Source organism: Drosophila santomea, chromosome 2R (assembly GCF_016746245.2).
Source record: "Drosophila santomea strain STO CAGO 1482 chromosome 2R, Prin_Dsan_1.1, whole genome shotgun sequence".
Classification (NCBI taxonomy): domain Eukaryota; kingdom Metazoa; phylum Arthropoda; class Insecta; order Diptera; family Drosophilidae; genus Drosophila; species Drosophila santomea.
The window spans coordinates 5,939,371-5,965,648 of record NC_053017.2 but is presented as its reverse complement, the minus strand read 5'-3'; the positions used below and the strand labels follow the sequence as shown (position 1 = coordinate 5,965,648).

Sequence of the window (26,278 nt, the reverse complement as noted above, 5' to 3'; positions counted from 1 at the left end):
TCGAGATCTCACACTAACTCCAGATCACATTAATTGTTCATAAAACGAATCTTATATCCCCATTTCTTACACCCTTCAAAGTAAGGGTGTGACTTGGATTACTTTATTTGTTTTTGATATTTGTCGATAGTGACTAATTAAATATTTACTTCGTACTTCCTCATCTTTATACTGGCAGACTAAGTAGCAAAGTAGCCACCTACCTCAATCGATCGACTTAGTTCTTTATTCTGATAAAGTATGCAAATACTTCAATAGCTTTCTTCTATTTATAACATAATTTTCAACGAACCTGTACACCCTTTTACTCCTCAAGTACCGGGTATAACAGCTAGAAGGCATGGGTTTTCTTTGCGAACGAAATGGAAATAGTAGGAGAAAACTCCGAAAATGGGCCACTAGTGGGCATGGCCACGTTGCCCCTACGTGCCCCGGCATGCAAAGTGCAATTCTGCAGCTGGGAATCGCATTTTAAACCATCCATATTGATGTGCAAACATGGAATGCATTTTATGATGAACATGGATTTCTGACTCGCTCTTTTTCTGTTTGGGCTTTAAATATTTACGGGTATGATAAAGCGTGGGAATTTAACTAAAGGGCGGCAAGTGAGGCCAATATTACATCTTTAATACTTGAGCATTATTTAATAATAGAAATTTTATATATAAATAAACAATAAATGTGTTCTTTGTTTCGTGTTCTGGAAAGGCATGTTAATTTAATCACGGTATTTATAAATTCACATTAATAATAATTCGATTAGTTCACTTGAAATACTTTTGTATCAACGAGAATGGCTGGACATTCATCTCCTTATCATTTATCAAAGCGAATTATGCGCTAATCTCGACCAGACATCGTCCGTTAACAAATGTTTGCTCATTCGCAGTCTTCAGCTTTTTCCATTATTTTCCTCGTCGCATTGCAGCCAAAAAATAGATGAAGGCAAGCAGCAGAGGAATAGAATTGAAAAGCAATACAAATCCACAAATCAAAATATATCTGAAATGTTTGAGGGGGCAACTTTCGGGGCGGTCTGCTGTCGTTTATTCTGTGGCGATGACATGCGACAACGTTGCAGTTGAAATGGATCCCCAGATGGAATGGAAATGGCCGTGGAATGGTAGTTCTGATATTAGTATTATCCCTCGCCTGCCGCCCATTCCCTCGCCGAAATGACAGTGGCGAAACCAGAACCAGAACCAGAACCATAACCAGAACCCGAAACAGATCCAGACAATGCTGAGGCTATGATTTCGATTCCGATTCCGATGCCCTGCCAAGAACCCCGAAAACTTCTTTTGTTCACCCCTCTCCTTCACTCCTCTTCCCGTGCTCAATTCTCGATTTTTCTCTCTTCACGAAATGAGGCTGCCAAGAAATGTTTGCTCTAGAGATTTCTATGCTTCCAACACATTTATTAAAGCCAACTATCGAGAGGACAGAGGGGCAGTGCAGTGCCTATGACAGGAGCGGTACGGCACTGCACGGGTAGGGCCGGGCTGGATATTAATCATCGGGCAGACTTAAATTGCAAATGAAATCGGAATTGGGCAACGGTGCGTATGCGTATCGTAGCTGAGTAGTTCGAGGCGACGAGGGAGCCAGAAATTGGCAGACTCTGTCAAGCATTTGTTGGCTGCAGCAAACACAAACATACATATTCAAATTTATACACTGGCGCAAATCGGAGAAGGAACCAAATATAAAATGCATGTTTGAAATTTGTTTGAGGTTATTTATAAGATATGTATCGAAGCAATTCAGACAAAACTTTTAGAACCAACAAATAGAATTTTTTATAAATAATTTAATTTTCTTTGCCAAAGCATATTCCACTTTCCGAGGCAAAACTATCTTTATACTTTAAGTTAAGACTAATTTGATGTGCCTAAATAGATTAAGACGTATTTTCAAGGTCCAGAACCAAGTAATCAATTCTTCGCAGTGCATATATATTTGCACACATCCAAAAAAAGACTGAGAGTCGGCTAGGAAGAGAGAGATATCCATTAAGCAAACACAGAGAAATCGCCGCTGACATAAAGCAGCAATGGCTGTCCTGGCAATGTCCTGAATCCCCCTAGTCCTTTCTCGCGCGTATCTGGCTGCCGCCTCGCTGGCGCCAGCTGTCGCCTGCTTTAACTTGTGCCCTCTCACATGACTATACAGCACATGTATCTGTAGCATTTTGTATCTGCGAGATGGTCGCACTCGCACTCGCACTCGCACTAGCTCATATCATCAGCATATTGCCGCTTGTTGGAGAATCTTAAGTAATATGTCCCCCATTTCCACTTCGTTACTTTCAGGTCCCGCCGTTCAGATGGTGTCCCAGAACCGACCTCCACCGCCGATGCCGGTGCCCGTCCAGGTGCCCCAGTACGTGAACGAGAACGGAACGCTGACCCACGTGATGCTCTCGCCGCAGCAGTACCAGCAACTGCATCCTGGCCAGGGACACCTCCACCCAGCGCCATTCGTAAGTAGCTATAATCACCTCATAAGCTGAGGAATTTCTTTATTAAACTGAAGTTACAAAATTAGTTTCAATTTGAAACTGTTATTGAACCATTCTCTGAAGTTATCAATTAACACATCTTTTCACATCGTAAACATTTCATTATAATAAGGCATTCTGTAAACTAATTAATTAATATCGACACATTTTATCGGACATTTTAAACGGAATCGGAAAACAATGCACAAAACCCAAACCCTTTGCAATCGAATAGTTGGAAAACAGTATCTCATTTGCAACTTCCTTCGCTTATCAATTAATTGACAGCTAATTGAGCGAACAACCAGCAATCAACGGCAATAATTCCCCGATGCTTATTCGATTTAAGAACGAAATTTGCATTGGGGGCGTCTGTAAAAATAATTTATTGACCAAATGTCGCCGTATGCGGCAAACAAACCGGATTGGATCCGGTTGAAGTGGTTCCTGGAAAACTGTAAACTATTCAATTTCAACCAGACTCGGGGATTCGATGCAAATGCATTATGAAACTGAAACGGCCCGAAACAATGGCTAAAATGGGTAAACTTTTACCTAAACAATAACAACAATTTAAGTAAAGTTTAAACCAAAACAAAAGCGAAAAAACAGTTGGCCAGCTGTCGGTGCTTCTGTATATATAATTTATTTATTCATCGGCTGGCATAAGTTTTTGTTTTTGAACAGCAATATCGTTTTGTTTGTTCGCCTTTCTGCTTCTGCAGTGCAAGGGAAAATTCGAGGGAGTCGAAGGGAAAAGCGTGAAATTTGCATAACTAATTAGTCTATTTCGCACAATTCCAAAGTCCCATTTACGTTGCTCAATTTCTGAGTCACCATGCGCAAATATTTGAAAGGCAAATGCATTCAGAGGCAGTACGTTTATCGCCTGAATTCGTTTCATTGCATTTCGCGAGCTGTCATTTAGGCGTGAGCTTTGACAATTGTTCTGCGAAATTGTTTGGCCAGAATGCTAATTAGCCAGTTGGCAATAGGTGCCTACCAACTGTGAGAAAGCAACCGCATTGATTGTCAGGTAAATGGCCAATTTTGATAGAAAAGAAAACTTTAAAGATAAGCCTTTTCTATTCAATTTCCTTCCATTCCCATTCCTTAAATATTTGCTCATGTTTCCAATGAACCTGTTAAAATGCTCAGTACAAATTTTATTTATTCAAGGCATTTGTATTATAGTTTTGGTAAAATTACTTCTCAAACAATTAAGCACCATTTTAATTGAGTTAAAAAACATTTACACGTACAAATAATTAAAATTGTGAGTCACAAATTTCAAGCTTTCTGAACAATGGTGATACTTCTATTGCTTTCAACTTTGATTCTTGGTCGTTAAGAATTACATATATAAAACTTTTGACTTTTAAGACCTTTAGTATAACGTAAAAAAGACTTTAACTTGGCCATATTTTATTTGAATATATTGTTACAAGTTACTTTCCCTTTGATTTTTTTCGGCCATTAACATCCAGAACTAACATCCAGTTTGCTCCCATGGGGATGCCAAATTGACAGTTGGAGCTGCTGCATTCCAGTTAAATTGCCTTGCTAATTTGCAAAATGGAGGGCAGCGAAAAAAACGCTTGTTAACCAAAGCAGATGAGCATTACAAAGTCACATCACGTTTCGGAGCCCCAACTGTTGCTCCCGTCGCCACTTATGTCTAATAATTTAATAATAACAATTTTATTGTGCAGCATAAACATTCCTCTCATCTCTTTTCTGTAAATTCGTAAGGTTCGTAGCAACATTTAAGAATTTTCATTTCCATTGCTGAAATGGTTGGCCAAGATGCGGCAGATTCCTCCAACAATCCTAGTTCGTGACTTGACCAGACTTCAAATCCGGTTCTGGGCTAGCGCCTAGCGCAATTTAAATTCTATTGCCCAACTCCCCTCGTTAGGTTATTTATTGTATTATTATCAATCGCTCAATTAAAGCCAGAATTAATTGCACTGTGGTTTTTATAATTTTCAACGATTACGCGCTCTCCGTGGTGCTGATTTATTTGTTAATAGTAGACACATCACATACAAGTAGATAAAAGAACAATACAAACAATATGTATTTTCCTCGTTTTAATTAAAATGTAATTGCTCTCAAAGCGATAGAATCAAAAAGAAGTAAAAACAGTACTATATATAGTATACTATGGAGTTAGGAGTTTTAAAAGTAAAAAGCTGTCAGCCTTAAAATGCTGCATTTATGGTGACTAAACAGGCGATTTGCATAACAATTTGTAGGTTTTAGCCGTTGTTTTGCCCAAATTGAGTTAGTGCAAGCCACTAAATGTTGCAGCTTGGTCGTGCCCGCTGCTGGCAACATTGTGGCTCATGACTCCTAATTGAACTCCACTTGAGCTGAACTTTGCTATCACATTTTTACATAACCCGCCAATCCTAATGCCATTTTCACAGTGGAAAACTTGATTAATGCAGCGGGCAACCACTTCATCCGCCTCATACTCAAATTCGGATTCCAGCTTGGACACATGTGGCTTCGTCACGCTTTGTTGCTGAAATGAAAGTGCCGGCGGTGACTGCTCCGTTGACTCCGCCATTCCGACTTGACTGGCGGAGGCTGAATTTTCCTTGACTTAATTAACAATTTGCTGCCACACACGGCACAAACACACACTTGAGCATACAGCGGCTAGACATGGGAAACTTTTCAGGGGGTTTGTTCCATCTTACGTGACCAAGAAAAGATGGAACGGTAGGATAGTCCTTTTAATAAGTTTAATATTTCGGGATTGAGACATTTATCTTCAATAATAAAAATATGAATAACAAAGACAAAGAAGACAGTCTATAAAACGAATTACAAATGCCCGAAATAAAACACTATAGTTAAGCTATTAATGAGAGTTTATAAAACTGGTACACAAAAAATCAATGAAGGAAAGTTATAAACATTTTCAAATTGCAAACATATTTGCCATATGATCTGAAACCCAAACCCCTTTTTTCGGGCGCCACTGAACGAAGCACAGAAATTCGCATACTGCACTTACAAATGGCAGCTTCCGCTTGTGTGTTTATGTTGAAATGTTTATAATTTGATTGTATGCTAATTTACATAGTTGGTGGTGTGGTTGCATTATGCAACTTGACTCGAAATAACGGTATCTGTCGCACCATTATAACCGAAAACGAAACCAAAACTCCGCGCAGTAAAAGTTATAATCTTGTTTATTTTTTCCATGTGCTAGTCCAACTTCTTTTGTTCTCCTTTATTATTTCTGTTGTTTTCGAGCATAAACCGCAAAAAAAAACCCATTAACTTTGACCCATATTTTTTCGTATATTCATAGTTAATGACCATCGGAAAAGAACCGTGGTGAGAAATTTATAGTGTTGAAATTGCACAACACACATAAGGCCAACTTTGGTCTTGTAAAATCGCGAAATTAGTGTAATTTTAGGGAAAAAAGTTTGCCACAGTTGTACACCGATTGGTGGACCAAATTATCAATAATCAGTTAAACCAGTTTCGTAATTTTTAGGTAATATATGCTGCATGCGGGCGTGGCTAATTGCCCATATCCGGAACAGCAATTTATTTAATGATATGCTGGAAAATCGTTTTAGCCGGGAATTAAGTCGGAACACTTTGTATACTCGCTTAAAAAAAGAAAAAAAGTATTTAGGAAAAATTTAAGTTAACTTCTGCATTACGATATTTAAACTTCAGCTATTAATTGAATCTATTAGTTAACTATTTTAATTTTAACTACATTTGTACAAAAAAGTATATATTATAATTCACAAATGATTAATGGTTCACATCTTGAAAAATACCTGAAATATGTACATATTTTCAAATTCTCCTGCTTAAAAAAATATTTCGTTTAGTTCGTATGCAATGCAAATACATTTTAAATATACGCGCTATGTCGTCATCTAACAAAAGCTTTCCAGTATAAAACTGTTTAGGTTAAAAACAAATAGCTAGTTGATGTGAAACTTTTTGGGATGTCTAAAACACTGACGACTGTAAGCAGTGTTGACAATTTAGCTATTCCTTTCACTGTAGCTATTCCTTAATAGAATTCAAAATTATTTAGCTATAAATAATATTAGTCATTGTCTAACTGATCCCAATTTTAAGAAAATTGAGTTAAAACTATATTATTTTGTTTTGCGTAGAAATTAAAGAAGAATGTTTCCTTGCAATTGAGCATCCCTTCAATTGCGCTTAAAAAATACCGTTAGAGAGGTGGTATTTTTCCGCCTCCGCAAGCGCAGCCCCACTGAAAACGTTGCAATTTGTTGTTCCTTGAATTTATACGGGTTTAGTTAGTAAACTTCACTATTTAGTAGTTCCTAAAAGATCGATCATCGATGGAATGCTGCTAGGCGGAGAACGAAGAAATTTATTGCGGGAAGAAGTCGCGTAAATTGTCGTCTTCCGTTTTGCGAAAGATAAGAAACCTAGAGTCCATTAGTTGTTATCAGTTTGTTTTTAGTCGACGGCCTGTTCTTTTGCGAGATATTTATAGCCAGCGTGTAAAAGTTGACGTGGAAGTCAGGTCTTTCAGTCAAATAAGCATGGAAGATTCAAAGAAAACGGGAAAAACGCTGCTTATTAAAGTAAAATTAGAGTGTAACCAACTAATTGATGAACAGGATAATAAAGTGCAATTTCAAATACCTTCCAGATAAGCGCAAATGGCACATCGCACTTCTACACCCCGGTGGCGGGATATCCTGGCCCAGGACCTGCGGGCAATGGTCCACCACACTATCATTTGCCGCCACCACCGCCGCCGCAGCAGCAGCAGCCACCACAACAACCACAGCAGCCGGCGCCCCAAGGAGCACCACCGCAACAGCAACAACAACAACAGCCGCAGCAGCAGCAGGTGGCACCACCTTCGGTCCAAGGAGCACCAAACGCTGGAAGTGTGGGAGCAGCCCAAGGAGCACCAGCCACTGGGACAGCCACCCATTCGCACACCCATTCGCACTCCCACTCACACGCCCACTCGCACACACACTCCCAGCCACACGCACATTCCCCGCACTCGCCATCGCCGCCCAATTATCGGGATGAACGCAGCCAGCGGCAGCACAACAAGCTGCTCCGGAAGCTGGAGAAGCAGCGGGAGTCAAGTGAGTATCCTTTGCCGAAAGCATGCCGAAAGCTTGTATTGTATTAATATGCATTTCACTGTCGTCCAGATCCCCCGCATTCGCCATCTCCACGCCGTGCCAACGAACTGAATGGTCACAATAATAACAACATTCCTCCGGGTGTGTCCTTGCCCGGACACCTCAGTAGCCACCATCATGCAGTGAACCATCAAGGACGCCGCCTACCGCAGCAGCACCAGGGGCAGACCCATCAGGTGGCGCAGCAGCAACAGTCGCAGGCCAGAAACGGGAATTCCCAGCATCCCCAGAGGGCCGGCAGCAGTGTGGGAGGTGCCAGCTCCGTAGGAACCTCCGAGGACGGCGAGGATAACTCCAGTCTGGCCGGCGATGATGAGGAGGAGTACCATCGAGAGAACAGCATCATTGAGCAAATCTCTGCTATTGAAAAGCCCGAGGTAATAGATGTGACTTCGCGGGCAGCCAAAATAATTTGGGAGAGTCCAGCCATCGCAAATACCGTGACGGTGGATATGCGGCAGCTCCGGTACCAAGTGCTCCTTTGTGATTCTGGAAAGCAGTGCAAGTACAAGAGCTTGTACCAAGGGGAGGCATACGAGTGCATTGTGCAGGACCTGCAGCCGGGTCAGGATTACCTGGTGCGCTTGCAGGTGCACTACCAAAAACTTACGGGAACAGTAAGTGATCCTACGGAATTTCGGACGCCTCCCTGTGAGCCAGATCAGCCGCCGCCTCCAAAACTGGTTTCCCGCACCAAGAACTCCATAAACCTTCGATGGGCTGCTCCAGCAGCAAACGGTGCCAGCATTCAGCACTATCTGCTGGAATACGATGAGGGCAGGATGCCAGGACAACCGCAAAAGTTCGTGGAGTTGGCCAAGATCAAGGCCAAGCACTATGTCATTGGAAAACTGCAGCCAACTACGGTCTACAGTTTCCGCTTGGCGGCGGTTAATGAAGCGGGTCAGAGTCCCTATTCTCCGGTGGCCAGCTACAGCACCTCCGGAAATCCTCCGCCAGTGCCTAAACCACCTCAGCTGCTGGCCAGCAGTTCCAGTTCCCTAAAACTTGGCTGGGAGCGGCGGGCCCAAGATGGAGACTTCCTGCTGCAACTGCAAGATGCAGAATCGGGCCACGGTTTCCTGAATACCTACAAGGGTACAGAGCTGCAAACGGAGTGCCTGCAATTAAGGCGTGCTAGCAGCTATCAATTCCGTCTGAGATCCGAAAACGAAGCGGGTTTCTCACCCTGGTCACCGGAGGTTAGCTACCGCACCTTAGCGGAACGTCCCGGAAGACCGGGAAAGCCACATGCCAAGGGAAAGATTCATGGCACCCAGTTCAAGGCCCGCTGGGATGCACCCAGCGATTCCGGTGGTGCTGAGATCCTTCGCTACCACTTGGAGCTAAGTGCCGCGGGTCCAGCATTTGAAAGGATCTACAGTGGCGCCGAAACAGAAGCCATGTGCGAAAGACTTCAACCGGGTACCACATACGCTCTGCGAGCCTGTTGCGAAGGTCCAGCTGGTCAGAGTCCCTACTCCGATATAGGACACGTTACCACGGAGGCTGTGGCGCCATCTGCTCCGCCTCCACCGCATTGCAGTGATCCTCCCTCGCCGTACGCCGCCCTTCTGAAGCTCCAGCATCCGGAGTATAACGGTGGAGCTCCGATCTTAGAGTTCGAAGCCCAGATGCGTCGCCTGGAGCAAGTGCAACCTCCGCACTTGGTCTACCGTGGCAAGCAGGCCTACTTTGTGGCGCAGGATCTGACACCTGGTGGCATGTATGAAACCCAGGTGAGGGCTATCAACCGGATTGGCGCCGGTAATTGGTCCCAGTGGATGAGATTTACAGCTGCAGCTGCTGCTCCTGGTGTTCCCGAAGAGTTACGGGTGCTGGTGAAGTCGGCCACCCACCTGGGTGTCAGTTGGCAACCGCCGTTGCAGGAGAATGGTGCCCCAGTGACCAGTTACACTCTAAAAAGTGCCAGCCAAGAAAGAAGGGAAGGGGACTCGGAGGAGGAGGCCAAAGAGCCGCCTAGCTCCGAATTCCACAACTGCTATCAGGGACCACAAACCTGCGCCGAACTGAGAAACCTTTCGCCCTACACACGCTACCATTTCCGCATCCAGGCGAGCAACTCAGCCGGAACGGGAAACTCCTCCGACGTGATAAGTGTGTGTACGCCAGCCGCAGTTCCAGGAGCTCCTCAAATGCAGGGCTACGAGTTCACCGCCCAGGAGGTCACACTCAACTGGACGCAGCCAGCGGCCCACGGCTCGCCCATATGCTCCTACAACATCGAGTACGGGGAACGAACCATTGCCACTCCGGATGCCTGTACACGCTATACTGTTAGCGGCTTAATGCCGGAAACCGGCTACAAGTTCCGTGTTCAAGCGGTCAACGCCATTGGTGCCGGAGCTTTTAGTGCCTATGCTAAGCTGACCACCCAACCAGCTCCTCCGGCACCACCTCGCTTAGAGTGCAGCGGTGCTGGCCACAATTACATAAAGCTGAAGTGGGGCGAGAACGGAAACGGCAAAGTGGTGAACTCCAATCCATCTGGAAATGGTGGCGACTTTACCAAGTACTTTGTGGAGATGTATGTGGCCAGGGCTAAGCAGTTCCAGGCTGTCTACTCTGGCACCAATTGCATGTGCAAGGTGCACAAACTGCAAGAGCGAAGCAGCTACACCTTCCGGATCTATGCCCACACCGATCGGGCTGGCGATGGGGATTACTCGGAAGAATTCGTCTTTGAGACTTCGGCCACACTGCCGGCGAACATAAAGCCTCCCCGTGTTGTCCAAGAGGGTAGCGTTTGCCTAATGGAGCTACCTGGCGAACTGGGAATGCAACTCACCCTGGAGTGGCAGCACTCAAAGAACTCCTTCAACGATCGCGTAGAGTACGAATTGCAGTATGCAGTTTTGGGCGCAGCTGACTTGGAGGGTGAATCCCTGTCGCCCAAAGGACGCAGCAGCAGTTCCAGTGGCAGTTCAAATGGAGCTCCAATTAATTTGCCCAACCATGACTACAGGCAATTGTATCGCGGCCCAGAGACCAAATTCACCATCGACAATCTAGCAGCTGGTACATGTTACCAGTTCCGAGTATGTCCAGTGCGGATAGCGGCGGGCGGAGAACTCCTTTACGGTCAGCCGTCGAGTCCGTTGCGCTACCAGGTGCCCAGTGAACTTGATCCTAGCTCGGCGACCTGTCATCACCACCTGCACGGCTCCACAGCTATACCGGCGATCGCCTCCAACCAGAGAAGCAGCCGGAAACTGTCCGCCGGCAATGGCTCAACCAACGGTCTGCACATGCGTTCGGTGAGTGCGTCGGCAATAAGTGGAGCGAGCGGCGTGGGAGCAGATCCCGTAGCAATTGGACGACTGCAGCAGGAGCTTTCTGGTTTCAATGCCTGTGCAGATCCCCTGCATCACCATCATCATCATCACCACCATCACCATCAGCCGTGCGGTGGCGGCGTTGGAGCAGCCGGTGGAATCTCCGGGGCAACTGACTCGCACCACCAGCATCAGCATCATTTGCATCACTCGCATCATATGCACCACGCCCACCATCCGCACACCGGAATGGGCGGTAGCTCTTCGAATTCCAGCTCCTCAACGGCAGCGGCCATATCCTCTAGTTTGGCCCAAACGGGAGGGTTAAGGCGGATCGTTAGTAAAGTCACTTCACTTTACTCCAACAGGAGGCGTCTTAGCGATCAACAAAAGGCCGTGTTCATTGTGGTCTCCTTCCTAGTGGGCACTTTCCTGGTCGCCATGCTGGTCAATATGTTGAGGGGCTAAAAGGATACGAGATTCAAATATGTGGCGCCCAACGTGGGATACCATAGCATTTGCAGGCAAAACGACAGGAGAAAAGTAAAAAACAACAAATATGAAACACTTTGTCTCAAAGCAGTAATTTAAACCATTAGTTGTAATTATGTATTTTTTATATATTTACCGTAACTGAATGAAACAAAATCAAACTGTATATTGTCTTATTTTAAACAAAACAAACATAACAGGAAATCAAAAAAAAAAAAGAGCCAATTGAAAGAGGATTAGAGGAGGATAGATGAGAAGGCAAAACCCCATTAATTGTATTAAATGTACACAAAACGGCAACAGCATACATTCACACAGCTAAATGTTAAAAATGGTATTTACTTATAATATTTGTTGTCACAAAACGAAAGTCTAAAAGTCTAATCTCCATATGTGCTATAAACAAAAGAGACCAGCCAGCAAATGAACCTAAAGGCTCACTAGTACTTGTCAAAACCTGTTTTGAAATGCTTCACAAGCTTTTACTTTCTGTGTGGCCCAAAAAGTTGCATTTGCCCTCCAGGCAGGATTGTAAAATTCGTGTAAAATACGTGTAGAGCTAGCATGTGGGCGTGGACCCGCCCACATGCGCATGATTTTTTTTACAAGACTTTTTGTAAAATGTATTCCAAGAAAACGATTGTAGATAGCTGGTCAACAAATTGCACCATCTAAAAACACTCCTAAGTAGCTAAAAAATAACCGAATGGTGGAAGGGGCGGGCATTAATGATGCCAGAGGGCAAATGCAGAACGAATAATTAAACGAAAAGTATGAATTTATTAGACTACTAGCTACAAGTATTCAGTGCTGTATATTGTATTGTTTCCCCAATCGCTCCAATCTACGCAGATATATATATTTATATATGTATACAAAACATAGATATATGTAAAACAGCAGACGCTTCTTTCATTCTCACAACCTTTTTATACGAGTTATTACACAATTTATTATATACCTATTATACGAAGAGCGAACATTGAGAATACCAAGGCAACCCCAGTTGGGGCTGCTATATTCGCTGGCAATCCAACTGTTGCATTTCACAACCAACAAACCAACCAACAAACCAACCAACTAAATAAATTCAACCCGACACTTTTCGTAGGCTGTCCCATGTGGCTATAGCAGCCCCAACTAGGCAAAGTGATTTATATTCCAATTATTATTATTTTTCTAATTAAATAAATTAAACTAAATGTAATTGTTTCTTTCCATAGCATTTAATGTGAATTATACAAAACGGATTCTTATCTAAAAAAAAACGAGAAAAAGAACAAAAAAATAAAAATACACAAAAGAAAAGAAAACGAAACAAATGTTTGTTCATGTAAAGCATAAACATTTGCTTGATGCAAATTAAAAACATTATATATATAAATAAATAAATAAACTTAAATCAGAATCAAATGATAAATAAATGGAAATTATGTATGTTTCTATGTTTACAACTTATAAAATTTATTTGCAAAATATATATATATATATATAAAACATTTAAAATAAATGCGATATACAAATAATAAAAATAAACCTGTAGTTTTTATTTGTGAATTCTTATTTCAGGTGGAGCAAGTTGGATTTTTTATTTAATATAGTAAGTTATTAAAAAAAAAAACAAGAGAGAACGCTATAGTCGAGTTCCCCGACTATCTGATACCCGTTACTCAGCTATTCGAAGTGCAGGTTTGTGGGCGTTAGAGTGGGCGTGGCAAAAAGATTTTTGGCAAATCGATAGAAATTTACAAGACCAATATAAAAATGAAAAAATTGAAACATTTTTCAAAAGTGTGGACGTGGCAGTTTTGGGCGGTTTGTGGGCGTTAGAGTGGGCGTGGCAACATGAATCGACAAACTTGCGCTGCGTCTATGTCCCTGGAGTCTGTATGCTTAATCTCAACTTTCTAGCTTTTGTAGTTCCTGAGATCTCGACGTTCATACGGACGGACAGACGGACATGGCCAAATCGACTCGGCTACTGATCCTGATCAAGAATATATATACTTTATATGGTCGGAAACGCTTCCTTCTGCCTGTTACATACTTTTCAACGAATCTAGTATACCCTTTTACTCTACGAGTAACGGGTATAATGACAACTTCACCCCAAAGAAACTACTGGAACATACGTTTCCTTATGATTTTATTATTATTTTATGTTTTCGTGCAAATAACAATTTTTATTTTATTCTAACATTGTATTTGGTATGCTAGCTCGGTCCTTTTTTGTCAGCAGCAAATACATACATACGAGTATCTGGCGATTGTGCAACATATTTTTGTTGCTCCAAAGGAAAGTATTTATATAAAATGCTATTTGATATTCCTTGTTATTGTTTTCGTTGATATTCCGTATATTATTCGTGTAGTTGTGTGGGTATTTGTCTACTTTAACGCAAAAATCATCTAAAAATTTCGATTATTCATATTTGTATTCTATATATATGTATGTATATAATACATGCTAAAATCGTTATGAGTGCAGGCCATGGATATACACACCGTAGTCCGGATTTATATATGTATACCCATAAAATGCAAACACTTATGTAGTATGCGATTCGATTATTGTTTGTCGTGTTGGTTAAAATCGGTGTATAAAATTGTGGTATCTTTGGTTTATTTACTTGTTTTGCTTTGCGTTTGCTTTTGCTTAGCTTTGCTTTGCTTTTCTGCTTACTTGCTTGCTTGCTGGAACAACAACAAATCCTTGGTTTCAAAATCCTTTCTCTCAAATCAACAAATACACAGCGCTTTCGTCATTGCGGGTATAGTACGTTTTAGTTATTCAATGTTCATCCAAAACTTATGTGTATAAAAAATATGTTTCATGCTAAGGCAACGTTCAACATCGATATGGGATAGTTTAGTATTTCGTACTCGTATATGTATTTAATAAAGGATTTTATTGGATCTATTCTTTGTTTTCGGTGTAAAAGGTATCTCTATAAAGCGCTTGCATGATATGTGTGCTTCATGGTTCAGGTTGAGGAGGAAATCTGGATGCCAGGAAGCTTTGACAATACAATTTAAAGTGTTTTCTTGTAAATGTAAACTTCGAACATCTATATCGTTTTGGTTCGTAGCTGCAAGTTTGACCGAATTTATATCTCCTTTTTTCGGTATAGAGGATTTGGTAGTAAGATGTATAGGCGATGTTTTGTAAATAAGTTTGATGGACATAGAATCTACATTATAGATTGAGGTATAAGACATATACTTTCAGTAGTGCTAAGTAGTTGTTTCTGGGTGGCCAGTGTTGGCTAACAGTTATTGGGTGGTGTGTGCTATTCATCTGAATGGTGTCTATAACTTAACATGGTGAGGTAATTTAAGATCTAGGCTGAGTTAGTCTAAGTATAGCTTCTTCAGTAAGTTTTGCTGCACACGCACACTCGTGATGTTTTCATATCAAAAATGTCAACAATGTGTATCTGCATAGTATTTATGTATGTAAGTGTCTGCTTCAGGTGCGCCATTTAAGTAGTTTGCTGCTTCATCTTTGGTATCTCTGGCGTCCATCACATCCAAAAAATTGCCTCAACCAATAGCTCCGGTGGTCGAAACACAACTGGTGCTGATCAGCGGTTCCCTGGAGTTCACTGACGTATTGGATGGATCAATGGACAGCGTGAAGGTCGAGTTGGTCTCCACCGAATCGTGTTGACTCTGCGTTTGCTCATGTCGCCGCGGCTTGACCAACTGGGCCGGATTGTGCTGCACGCCGGCCTCGGCTGCAGGATAGCTGGACACCCGCTTGAGGGTCTGAACGGGGGAATTAGCTTAGCAACTTAGTAGCTCATTTTCAAACTGAGCAGCTCACCTTATCATTTAGTATCTCAGCAGCGTTGGCCGCTGCCACGGATTCGGTAACCGGACAAATGTTCTTGCTCGATGAGAACTTTTTGCGCTTACGCTTCAGGGCGGCAATGGCAGTGAGACCTGAATTAAAATTACAAATAAATAACCATAATGATCTGCATACACTTCCAATCTTCTCCTACCACTTGTTGTGTGAAAGAAATGCGATCCCACTCCCGAGTGGGCTGCTGGCGAATTGCTAACCACGGAAATCGTGGGAGTCGGTGTGGATGTGGCCGTGGAACTGGTCTCTCCATGGTAACCATATCCCTGCTGGGGCGAGTTCTGGGCGTAGGTTACCCGCATCTGCCCATGAACTGGTGTTGATGTGTGCGAGGAGTTGCACACCGAGTCTTCAGACTTTGAACGCCCCAGCATTTTGCTCACGTTGCCAACTTTGGCTGCTTCAATTAAGGTGCCTGCAAATAAATAATTGTTCAGGCAATACAAAAATAAGGAGGAACAATATAGTCGAGTTCCTCGACTATCAGATACCTCTTACTCAGCTGGCGGTGGTGCGACTAAGAAAGAAGTTATTGCTCACGTGAGCAAACTGGGTGTGGTTATATTAATTGTAATTAGAATTTGTTTGGGGCATACTTTTTTCATATCGTTAAAAGTTGGCCACAAAAAAAACTTTATACGGACAGAATGACGTGGCTAGACCTAATCGGCTAGTTATCCGGATAGAGACAATTTTGGGAAACGCTTAACATTTGTTATTACAAACTTTTCAAGGAGAAACGGGAACAATTGTAGTATCAACTAACAACTATTAGTATTATTGCAAGCATTTAAACATAGTAAGATATGACTATGTTTCCTTAATTTCGATATATTCACATACCCCATCGCTTTTTGTGTCCAGCGATGCGCTTGTTGTACGGCTTCAGAGCGGACTTGTTGTACTTGGTGACCTGGCTAGTGGCGGTCGTTGCCGCCCCCTGAGTTCCCTGGGGGGCAGTGGGCGTGGTCGGGGACTCCGATCCACCGGCCTGACTTTGCTGGCGCTTGTGCATAAAGTTCGGCGTAAAGAGGGTGGATAGTGTGGAGCTGAGGATCTCGTGTTGGTTATCATAGTTGTCGAGCGAGGTGGAGAACTCGGCAACAGGAGCCAGCGATCCCGTAGAGCCAGGCGGTGCGATATTGAATCCCTTCATTAGGCGACGCTCCTTCTGGCGGTTTTTCTTGCCACCACCTCCTGTGGGCCGAAAGAAAACCCATTTAAATAGAGGGTTGTTAGCAATCTTCCAGAGATTCTGTGAGCTTACCACCTCCATGACCCGCCGTCACATTCGTATCCATTCCGCTGTTCTTGAGTATTTCCACCAGCTCGCACCGGAAGGCGGATATATCCTGCTTGATCTCGTTCACGTCGTCCTCGGTGACTCCCTGGGACTCAGCCTTCCGCTGCTCCACAGTTACATACCTTCTAACCAAATTGCGCATTATCTGCTGGTACTTAAAGTCCCGATCGCTAGCCTGCTGCGCCTTTCGCTGCAGGAGACTCAAGATATATGAGAGAAGAAAGATATATGACTAATATGTTCACTTACTCGTATTGTCTTTAGGTGTTCCCGTCGAGCGGCAGAGGATCCGCTGCAGAAGACGCGACGCATCCACTTAATGGCGTACCAAATGGACTTTGGAGTGGGTATAATGTTGAAAGGCGGTGGACAGGTTCCGCCCTCCTCAAAGTAGCTTATCCAGAGTTTCGAGCGAGCAAACTTCCACTCCACATCAGCGCGTTCCTTTAAAAATCAAAAGCGTACATCAGATGATCATTTTTGATGGATTAATTAGTAAAATATCCCACCGAAATAAGTTGATACGAATGATTCATCATGGCAATGAGAAGGTTAAGCAGCACCACAATATTTATAACCGAGTAAGTTCCAAACATCAGCATGCCCCAGAACCTGGTAAAGATCTTGATCCCATCCAACTCAAAGCTGTCCAAATCTATCAGGCCGAAGACAGCCCAGAAGAGGGTTTGTGTGGTTTCGAATAAGCTAAAGTAGAAAAGGAAAGTATTTCATTAGAACTCTAGTACTTGTAGGTTGTTAGTTTTATTAGTTACTTGGAGAATCGGCGCCACACAATGCAAGCATTCGGATCATTGGTTCCATTCATGTTCAGAAGAGCACTCATGGGCGAAACTTCAGGACAGCGTTTCTTCTCGAGATCGGCGTAGTACCTAAAAATGTTAAAATTGAATCTAAGGATTATACGAAACTTAATCTCAAATTATTGAGATGAAATAGGAATGGTTATTATTTACAAATTAAAATGTATATTCTTGATCAGGATCATTTGCCTCGTCTTGCCTAGTGATAGCTTTCTTAAGAAAGTGTTTTTGTATATGCTCACCACAGTAACTGGTTGAGACCACTGCCAAATGCGAAGAGGACCAGGACATATAAAAAGAAGAACTTCATGATGTCCATCACCATCCGGGACAGCGACACCTGCAGTGGCCCCAGATGCGGATTCACCGAGAATATATAAACCAGCTTGAGGCTACTGAAAATGTTCGCTGCACTGAATAGACCCTCCGATATCAGCATCGGGTCCCAGGCGTCCCACCGCTCCCTCGGCAGATCCGTGGCATGCGAGTTGTAAATCATCTCCTTTTGGACCTAGCGACATACGTTTTAACTAATTAGAATGGAATTCAATGCATTTAACGCTCGAAGTTTACCTGGAAAAAGGACACAACCCGCAAAGCCACTGTGGCCACGTATAAGGAGTTCGTCACAAAGTCAATCACATTCCACATGTCGTTTAGGTACTCCTGCAGACCAACGTCCCACAGTTGCTTCACCTCGCTCCAAATGAGTCCGCTCACCCAGGCCAGGATTAGCCACTCAATGAAGGTGGGCTTGGCACCTCGCTTCGTGGGCAGCTCCTCCATCGTGTTGAGCATTCCTGAGGAATCAGCAAAGAACCAGCCTCCAATGAAGGTCTCAATCCGCTGAGAAGCCAACATCAAAAGAACTGGGAAAATCGAGTGAAATCAAAAGTTAGTTACATTCAACCCCGTGAAATGATTGTATTAACTAAATTTGTTTAAGGTGTGCTTACACAGGAAGGTGAAGTACGAGGCGCTGTGGCATATGAACTTGATGAAAGGTTTCCGCATTGTTTGGCCAATGCTGGAGTAGGGTGCCAGGATGTAGGCCAGCGAGAAGATGGGGAACATGATGCCGATCCTGATGATGTCCACAGCCTGCAGTGCCATGTTCTTCCTCCGGAATCCGGGCAATCCTTCGTACCAAATGCTTGCCAGCAATTGTTGAACATTCGAGTGAGCGACGAACTAAATGGGTTAACCCTATTTATGTAGTTTTTGGACCAGTATACGGTGCACCCACCTTTTTCTGGCGCAGCTTAATGGCCAGCTTCAGGCGGTTTAAATGCATCCGTTCGCCGTGCTCGTAAACCGGACCGGTGGGATCGTGGTTAAGCAGAATCTCCAGCTCGTGGGAGGTGCGAGTGTGGTCCAGCAGGGCGGTGGCGAAGTCCTGGCACTGCTTGCGCAGCTCCTGGTACTCGTTCTGCGGGGCAATGGAGAATGTAATATGTGTTATTCAGGAGCCATGGTGCCATGACCCACCTTAAATTCGTGCTCGAGAAAGCTGAGCCGGCGCAGCTCCCAGGACAGCTCGAAGGCCGTGAGGATGGGGTCCTTGGAGGAGAGTGCTATCAAACTGGGACTGGCCAGGGCCCGATACGCGTTGATGCGCGATCTCGAGTGCCTGAGGGAGTCCTCCTGCCGCGACTGAACGCACTCATCACAGCCACATCGCACGTCATGGGGCATGGGCAGCACGGCACCCCGATCCAAGAGGATCTTGATGATCTCATAGTTGTCGCGGTGAGCCGCCAGGATCAGGGGCGTAATGTCCGGCGTGAAGGTCGATGTGTCCTCTGAGGCGGACTCCCAACTCTTGGGGTGAAAATATATTGGCTGGAGTCATGAATTAAAAGCGCAAAACAGACTTACGTGATTGCCCTCGCTGTGAAAGGTGACGTTTTCGTGGTCCAGCAGCACCTCCACAGCCTCAACGAACTCCTCGGAGATGGAATGCAGCAGGGCATCCTTGGTGTCCACATTGTAGTTGATCAGCAGCTCCACCATTTCCAGATTCTCATTGTCGATGGCCATCAGCAGGGCTGTTCGTCCCAGTGGGTCCACGCAGTTCACATTGATGTACTCCGTGTCCTGGGCCTTCTGCAGCATCCTGCGAGTGCCGGCCATATCGCCCCTCTCCACGGCCAGCAGGAACTTCTTCTCCTCCAGCGTCAGCTGCCGAATCTCCTGATGCGGCCGGATCGTGTTCTCCTCCTCCATCATGCCGTGGATGCTGTGCCGCTAGAGGATTAGCGTCAGTCAGTTAGTTCAGTTAATACTTGGACTAATCATCGGGCTATCCTGTGCTAAACCCACCTTGACCCTTCTGGCGGGCTCAATCTGAACCGCTATGTGGCCACTGCCGCTGCTCTCGCTGCCCAGTTTCTTCTCGGCACTGTCCGCCGCATCCGCGCCATTCTTGATCTTATTGAGGATTGGGGCCAGCACCGATTTCCGGCGCGCGGGACTCACAAAGTGAAGCTTTTTTCCGTCGTCTAAATTATATTTTAAACAGTATTACAAATGTGTTTAAAATATATACATACGTAAAACTACTATAGGCACTCTATATAAAAATATTACACCAATATGAGTTAAAATTAAAGATTCATTGGAAACCACAAGGCTTCTTGTTAGATGTTTATACAGATGTCTACTAAAGATAATCCGGTTATGTTCAACCCAGTTTAACCTTGAATAGGACCTACACGCACACAAACACTTAGGTGTTGTTCAAGGCAAAAGCTCCTGCAAATCATCAAATTGCCATTAAAAAATATTTGCTCTGATTTAATATGGCCTTGGGATATAATCGTTATCGTTATCATGGCTGGGAAATAAAATAATCACATTCAATCGGAAAATGCAAGCACAAAAAGCGAAAAAGAAGAGCAAACCCGTAAAGCAAACACAAACACGTGGCGTATACGCGATATATGGTGGCTTGCGGGGTGGCATCAGAAATCTGGGTCAGCTATTGCCTGCCATTTTTGTTTTTCCTTTTCCTTTTATAGTATTAAATACATGTGTGTGTGTGTGTGGTAGAAGTGTTGTCACTTTTTGGCATTTCATTTCAAACGACATTGGGCGCATCGGCAGCCAAACAAACTCTAAGCTGAAATGCGCCCTAAAAATTGTAAACAATTGTTCATACATCTCGAATAGGGTCAAACTACCCACAAATTATAATAATAAATGTGATAGTCGGGCTTATCGACTATTTGATACGCGTTACTCAGCAAAATGAATGAAAATAAAGCTATGCAAGTGCCAATGCGAATGTTTTCTATATCGCCCTCAAACTTCACCTAGCAGCAGGTCCATTTAGTGTTTTTAAATTTTTAATACATTAGAAATAATATTCCCTTATGCCTTTAATGAGTAATGCATACAATTCTTAACAAAAATAACCTTTTTTAGCTAGAAAAGTATGCTACACAAACTAATATTGATGTCATGTATTTAGTGTGAAACTACTTTATCCCTCGAACGTTATAAACATAGCTTGCATTAAATATATAAATTATTCTCCTAATTCTAATATGTTTTAGGACTAAAGTTTAGGACAAAGTTTATTTAACACTTGTAAGTTACGATTAAGTGGTTACTTTGTTCGAATATCTGGTGATTCAGACAAGGCAAAGTCGCATTTTTCCTTCCACGAGCGTTGAACTTTCATTGATTGCACCGACAACACAGACACACTTACACAACTAGGACATGCAGACATGCACACATGCAGACTTTTATATTAGCGTATTCCTTTGAGTGCCTTTGTGTGAGTCTGCGCAGACTTAACCTGGGCAACTTTCATTTATGTTGTCGTAGGTCGAAAGCACAGGTAAACCATATTGCAATCCAAGAAAATTGGCGTCGACTGTGCCGCACACACACACACACACACTCACACATGCGGGCAAGCACTCGCACACACCCAGAAAAAATCGTTTTCACGGCTGACACACTAATCACAGGCGGGACCTATCGGAATGCTATTGATTGACCTGAAAAGTCAGACATCATACACCTGCATGTGCAATTTAAATTCCGGCTGAAACTGCAGCTGTTTAGGTCTCCATTTATTATTTACGTGCATCTATTAGGAGCTAAATAAGTTACAATGCTTACTTCACCGAGTGAAGCTACTCAAACCTTATACAAACTAATAGATAACGAGCAACTTAGTGCCCATTTTTATATAGAATGGTGTTTAGTTGAAATTTAGGTTTATGCTTCCACAAATCTGCTGGTGATTATTTATGACGCGATAAATTTAACTTATCTAACAGATTCCCCCATATTACGACTGCAATAAGAAGTCATTGTCTGCGTTTTAGTGCCAACTACGTTGCGTATACTTAATGTTGATATGCGCACTATATGTCTTCAGGATTTGCCAACTACGTTGCGTATACTTAATGTTGATATGCGCACTATATGTCTTCAGGACTAATAGCTCACCTTCTCCTTCTTCGCCGGCTTTCGCATCGCTCCATTTCGACAACTGGAAGGGTAATATAGAAAGCAAGCGGTTAACCATTTGTTAGTTAGTTAGTACAAATGCTTTAATTAAAACTAAAAAGTTAACATTAAAGAGGTGCGAAAAACGCATAGCAATTATAACTAAACTTGTGTTATGTGTAATATTTGTATCACTACGAACAACTTTAAAACCCCATTTTCTTTATTACATTTTGTATGTATCCACTCTCGAAAGTATCGCAAATTGATGAATTCCGCCTTGAACATTTTGTCGATTTCCATTCTTGAATTTCAACCTTGGCAACAGATCACCTCACCAGATGCGTGTCCCGCCAGCCGCCGAAAACAAACCGAGAACCTTGACACACAGAATCCTCGGCAGGCTCAGTGGGAGCTGCAGCCAACGGCGGATAATTAAATGTCAAGATTGCAAGTAACAACAACGAGGGGGTTAAGGTGAGCGGGGGCTGGAGTGGGTGGTGTGTGGGCGGGTCTGCAGCGTTTGTTGTTACCTTCATGGCTGACCAAACAAGCAGCCACAAAACATGAAGCCACCCACCCACACAAGCTCTCGGAGAGTGAGATAGATACAGAGAAATGCACCGAACGAAATGGGAAGATACTTAAGCAGATGAATTATGTCCTAAATTTTAATTTTTTACCAATCTGAAGAAAGCCAAAGCTGTGTTGATATGCGAAAGTATGGCCATAACCGGAACTCAGAATAAATCGAGTCTCCACAGGCCCCCATTTCGTTCTGTGTAAGTGAGCATGCGGGATGGTTGCGGTTCGAGGAGAAATTCAGGTTCAGGTTTGTCGCTTCACCTCCGGCGAAGGCTGCTCCAACATCCGGCCACCGATCCTTGGGCGGCTGCTGGAGCACCGACGGCAGGACGAGAGGCGGGAGTGGGTGGCACAAATCTGGCATGCATGCCTCAAGTGTCCTTGTGGCGGGCAACAAACGCCAACGACTTGTGGCTCCACACACACAGTGCGTGTCCTTGGATATTCCGCAGGCAAAGACAACGTCGAGGACGAACCGCAACAATAATTGCAACAACATCATCAGCAGAAGCCAAAGCAGTGGAGGATACATGAAGGAGCCTAAGAGCTCTCCATAAAGCAGAGCAACTTACTATTGCGATTAAATTAGCTGATAAATATTTCTTAAGTTGTCTAAAGTTTGTATACTATTTGAGCTGCACTCAGCAATAAAAAAAAGCATGCATAAATACTTCTTTATGCGGTTTGAGCTAAAAAAGTTATACTTATACGCTAATTATGATCCTCACTTATTTGTTGGCCTATCATGGGGCATTACTAAAAGCCAATACGCTTTCGCTACGTCCTAACTTTCTTTTGGTTCTGTTTTTGTTTGCGGCAGTAACTTGAGTCTGAAGACGTTGCTGTGGATACCAAAGGATGCCAGCCAAGGCAACGCCAACTACTTGGAACCCCATTCACCCTCAATTTTTGCATTTCTCATCCGTTTTTGGAGAAGGCCAAGCACGAACTGCTTCAGAAACAGTTCAAAGGGCAGGGGTGCAGCCATAGAAGTCCAAACTTAATGTTTAGGAAGGCACAGCACAATATTTTACTGAGGAAAATGCAGGTCGGCATTACGTATACGCCGTGTTGTCAGCAATTAAAGGCGAACTTAGCGAGCAGCTGTCGTTGCCATTCGTGTTGTCGCTGGCGGTGTCCTTGAGCGCCTTCTAATTGAGGGCACTGCACTCGCCTGCGGTGACCCCAAGGCACCCTTTTCCCCCTTTACCCCTTCACCCCTCTTCCCCTTTTCGACTTCTACACCCTTCCGTTTGTGGGTTTTGTTTGCGCTTAAAAGCTGTTTAACTGTCCTCCGCCTCTCGCCACCTCAACAAATGTGTCCAAAAAAGAAGTAATTTAAAAAGTATATATTTATGGATATGCAACAGCCTAATTTAAACTTACAAAATTCACGTTAATTTCCGAAATTTATTTTTTAAATCAAATAAATAGTTAAAAAAATATAAAATATAAAATAAGTGCACTTTAAAATGTCATTTATCTTCAATTTCTAGATCGTTTTTATATAGAACTATATAATGATATTACTTTTGTTGGAGTTAAAAAAACTGCATATATTTATAAAGGATTATGCTAAATACTTGAAAATTGCCATTGCTCAACTTATTATTATTATTTTGACCTCCACAGTATTTATGCGAGGATTGTTGTAGTTGCACTTGTGTGCAGTCGGGTGTATACGGTTGTGTGTGTGCGTGTGTGTGTGTGTGTGTGGGTGAGTATCCATGTTTGTTTGGCAGTTTTTGTTGGGGGTGCAACATGCAATTGAATCAAATTTCTTGCATGTGTTCGCCTTTGCATTGGTGTTTGTGCCTCTGTTTGTTTGTTTACATGCAACTGTATGCACCCCGCACAAGCACTAATGCCCGTGGAAACACACACCTGCAACCTGAAAGTAGGTTAACTCGTTCTTACGGTTCCATTTTTTTGCAGTAATGCACGAAACGCGCCTGGCTAAGAATGTCATCAAAATATAAGAACCTTTTCTTAGGGCTTGCAGAATGGCCAGACTTTCGGAAAGAATTAATTCGATTTTAAAGTATTAATTAAAAGTTCTCCTCTACAAATAATTTTTTACTTCGAATTATCTACAGCAAATGCTGAACGATATATCATAAAAAGGTATACCAATTGGAAATATCTTCCTATTTAATGTGCCGTCTGCGATTCCTCAGAATTAATAATATCAATAAATTTGCTAATCTTTTTTGACGGCCTCATTGATGTTTGCAGAATAAATAAATGGAAACATCCATTTTTGGCCATGTTTACGGTAAACATTCGTTTATTTGAATCATATTGCTTTGATTTAATACATTTTTGCACATTTAAATAAAGACTTCGTGTACTTTAGGTTTAAATTTTTGTTTGTCATGGAAAATGCACTCGTGCCAAATGGAGAATCCAAGTGATTGGAATCGTACCGAACAATAATAACAATAAAAGCATAAGCACCTTTCAAACTAATCAATCAGAATTGTTCTCTTTCGTTTAGCATTGAGTCTTTTCTTTTAGCTCCCCTCTTATGTGCCCCCCTATTTAAATTAAGTTAATAAAGCACAAGCGTCGAGTGCAACACCTCCCGCTTCCCATGGCTCGGAAACCCAGATGGAAATAGATGGAAATTCTTTCGGTGCAGTGCGACCTTCTTCCCTTCTTCAGTAGAAGCCCCTGCTTCTGGTAATCGAGAAACTGGCACAAGTGGACACTGAAGAGTCATCGACAGGACGATGATGGGGATGCAAATGCCGACGAGAATGGGAATGGGATTGGGTATGAGTATGAGTACCCCCCACCTGGACAAAGGGTCAAAGGCCACTGGGTAAACAATGGCGGAGCAGAGAAACAAAGTAATAATTCTTATCACATACTCAGGCAGCAAACAAATATGCACATCTTTTTATAAAAGTAACACTAATTGGTTATTTGATACGTACTTATTTAATAACTTCCTCATGACCTTAAATTAGGATTGACTGTTCCTATTATTTTAAAACCAAGCTCATATGGTTAACAATATGGAGCCAATTTAAACTATTAATTTATTTTTCTTGCAAATAAATATTCCCATTAAAGTAGTAACGTATCTGTGAATATTTTTCTGTGTATGGGGCACACCTTTACTCACCTTGAGTTGAGATTTCCTCTTGAGGGCGGCAATTGAACGAGTTTGCTGTCGTAGAACCTCCAGTGCAGCAACGAGGTCAGAGGTCGAGAATCAAAACGAAACTGAAAACTGATTCCGGCCAGGCCAATAGCTGAAATCATCCGAAAAAAGCAAATATTGATTCCACGTACTTGGAAACTTTCACGAAATTAGATTTGAATTTTGTAATACTCTAGCAATAATTTGTTTATGCAAAAGTGCGTTTTATTTTAAAACTTAATGTAGTTTTAAAATTTTTGTTTTGTTTTTATATTTATGTAAAAGATTTTAAGTGATCGCGTTTTTGTGAATATATTAGAATTTCAAGAGCATCTAAATACGATTTCCCTGATACGTTGTTCTTTAATTGTTTACGTTTGCGTGAGAAACGCCGCGAAAAAGATGAAAAACATATCGTATGAATTATAAACATTTTGCAGCGAAAATTGTTTTCAATAATTTGATTTAATTTTCGTGATTGCTTTATTTGGCTTTAATTGCACGTTTTTACTGACTAATGAGTGGGTGATAGAGGCTGGCGGATTAGTTCATTTTCGAAATATTCGAGTATTTAAGAATGATTGCGGATATCTTTTTGGAGGTTTC

At 42.7% G+C, this 26,278-nt stretch overlaps 2 protein-coding genes across 5 annotated transcripts in view; one reads left to right on the top strand and one right to left on the bottom strand.

The window, feature by feature from the left end:
- Positions 1-11,812, top strand: part of LOC120446404 (fibronectin type-III domain-containing protein 3A) — a 123,351-nt gene extending 111,539 nt beyond the window's left edge. For 3 of the 4 annotated variants that reach the window (XM_039627345.1, XM_039627344.1, XM_039627346.1), the window contains 3 exons: positions 2,316-2,485; positions 7,179-7,632; positions 7,702-11,812. In XM_039627345.1, the coding sequence (XP_039483279.1) occupies positions 2,316-2,485; positions 7,179-7,632; positions 7,702-11,456 (4,379 nt within the window). In that variant the 3' untranslated portion in view covers positions 11,457-11,812. Of the gene's footprint in view, positions 1-2,315; positions 2,486-6,789; positions 7,111-7,178; positions 7,633-7,701 lie in introns of those variants that run through there. The other variant, XM_039627347.2, reaches the window with a different exon arrangement.
- Positions 11,813-13,676: 1,864 nt separating this feature from the next.
- On the bottom strand, positions 13,677-25,721 carry LOC120446638 (transient receptor potential-gamma protein). Its single transcript, XM_039627705.2, has 16 exons — positions 25,655-25,721; positions 19,795-19,973; positions 19,351-19,719; positions 18,961-19,293; positions 18,719-18,901; positions 18,429-18,663; positions 18,046-18,341; positions 17,715-17,983; positions 17,425-17,541; positions 17,161-17,356; positions 16,901-17,095; positions 16,616-16,841; positions 16,192-16,545; positions 15,488-15,763; positions 15,307-15,425; positions 13,677-15,248 (listed from the first exon to the last, which is right to left on the bottom strand). Exons 3-16 carry the CDS (start codon positions 19,699-19,701, stop codon positions 15,024-15,026), a joined length of 3,375 nt encoding a protein of 1,124 aa, XP_039483639.1. The 5' UTR covers positions 19,702-19,719; positions 19,795-19,973; positions 25,655-25,721; the 3' UTR covers positions 13,677-15,023.
- Positions 25,722-26,278: the final 557 nt, after the last annotated feature.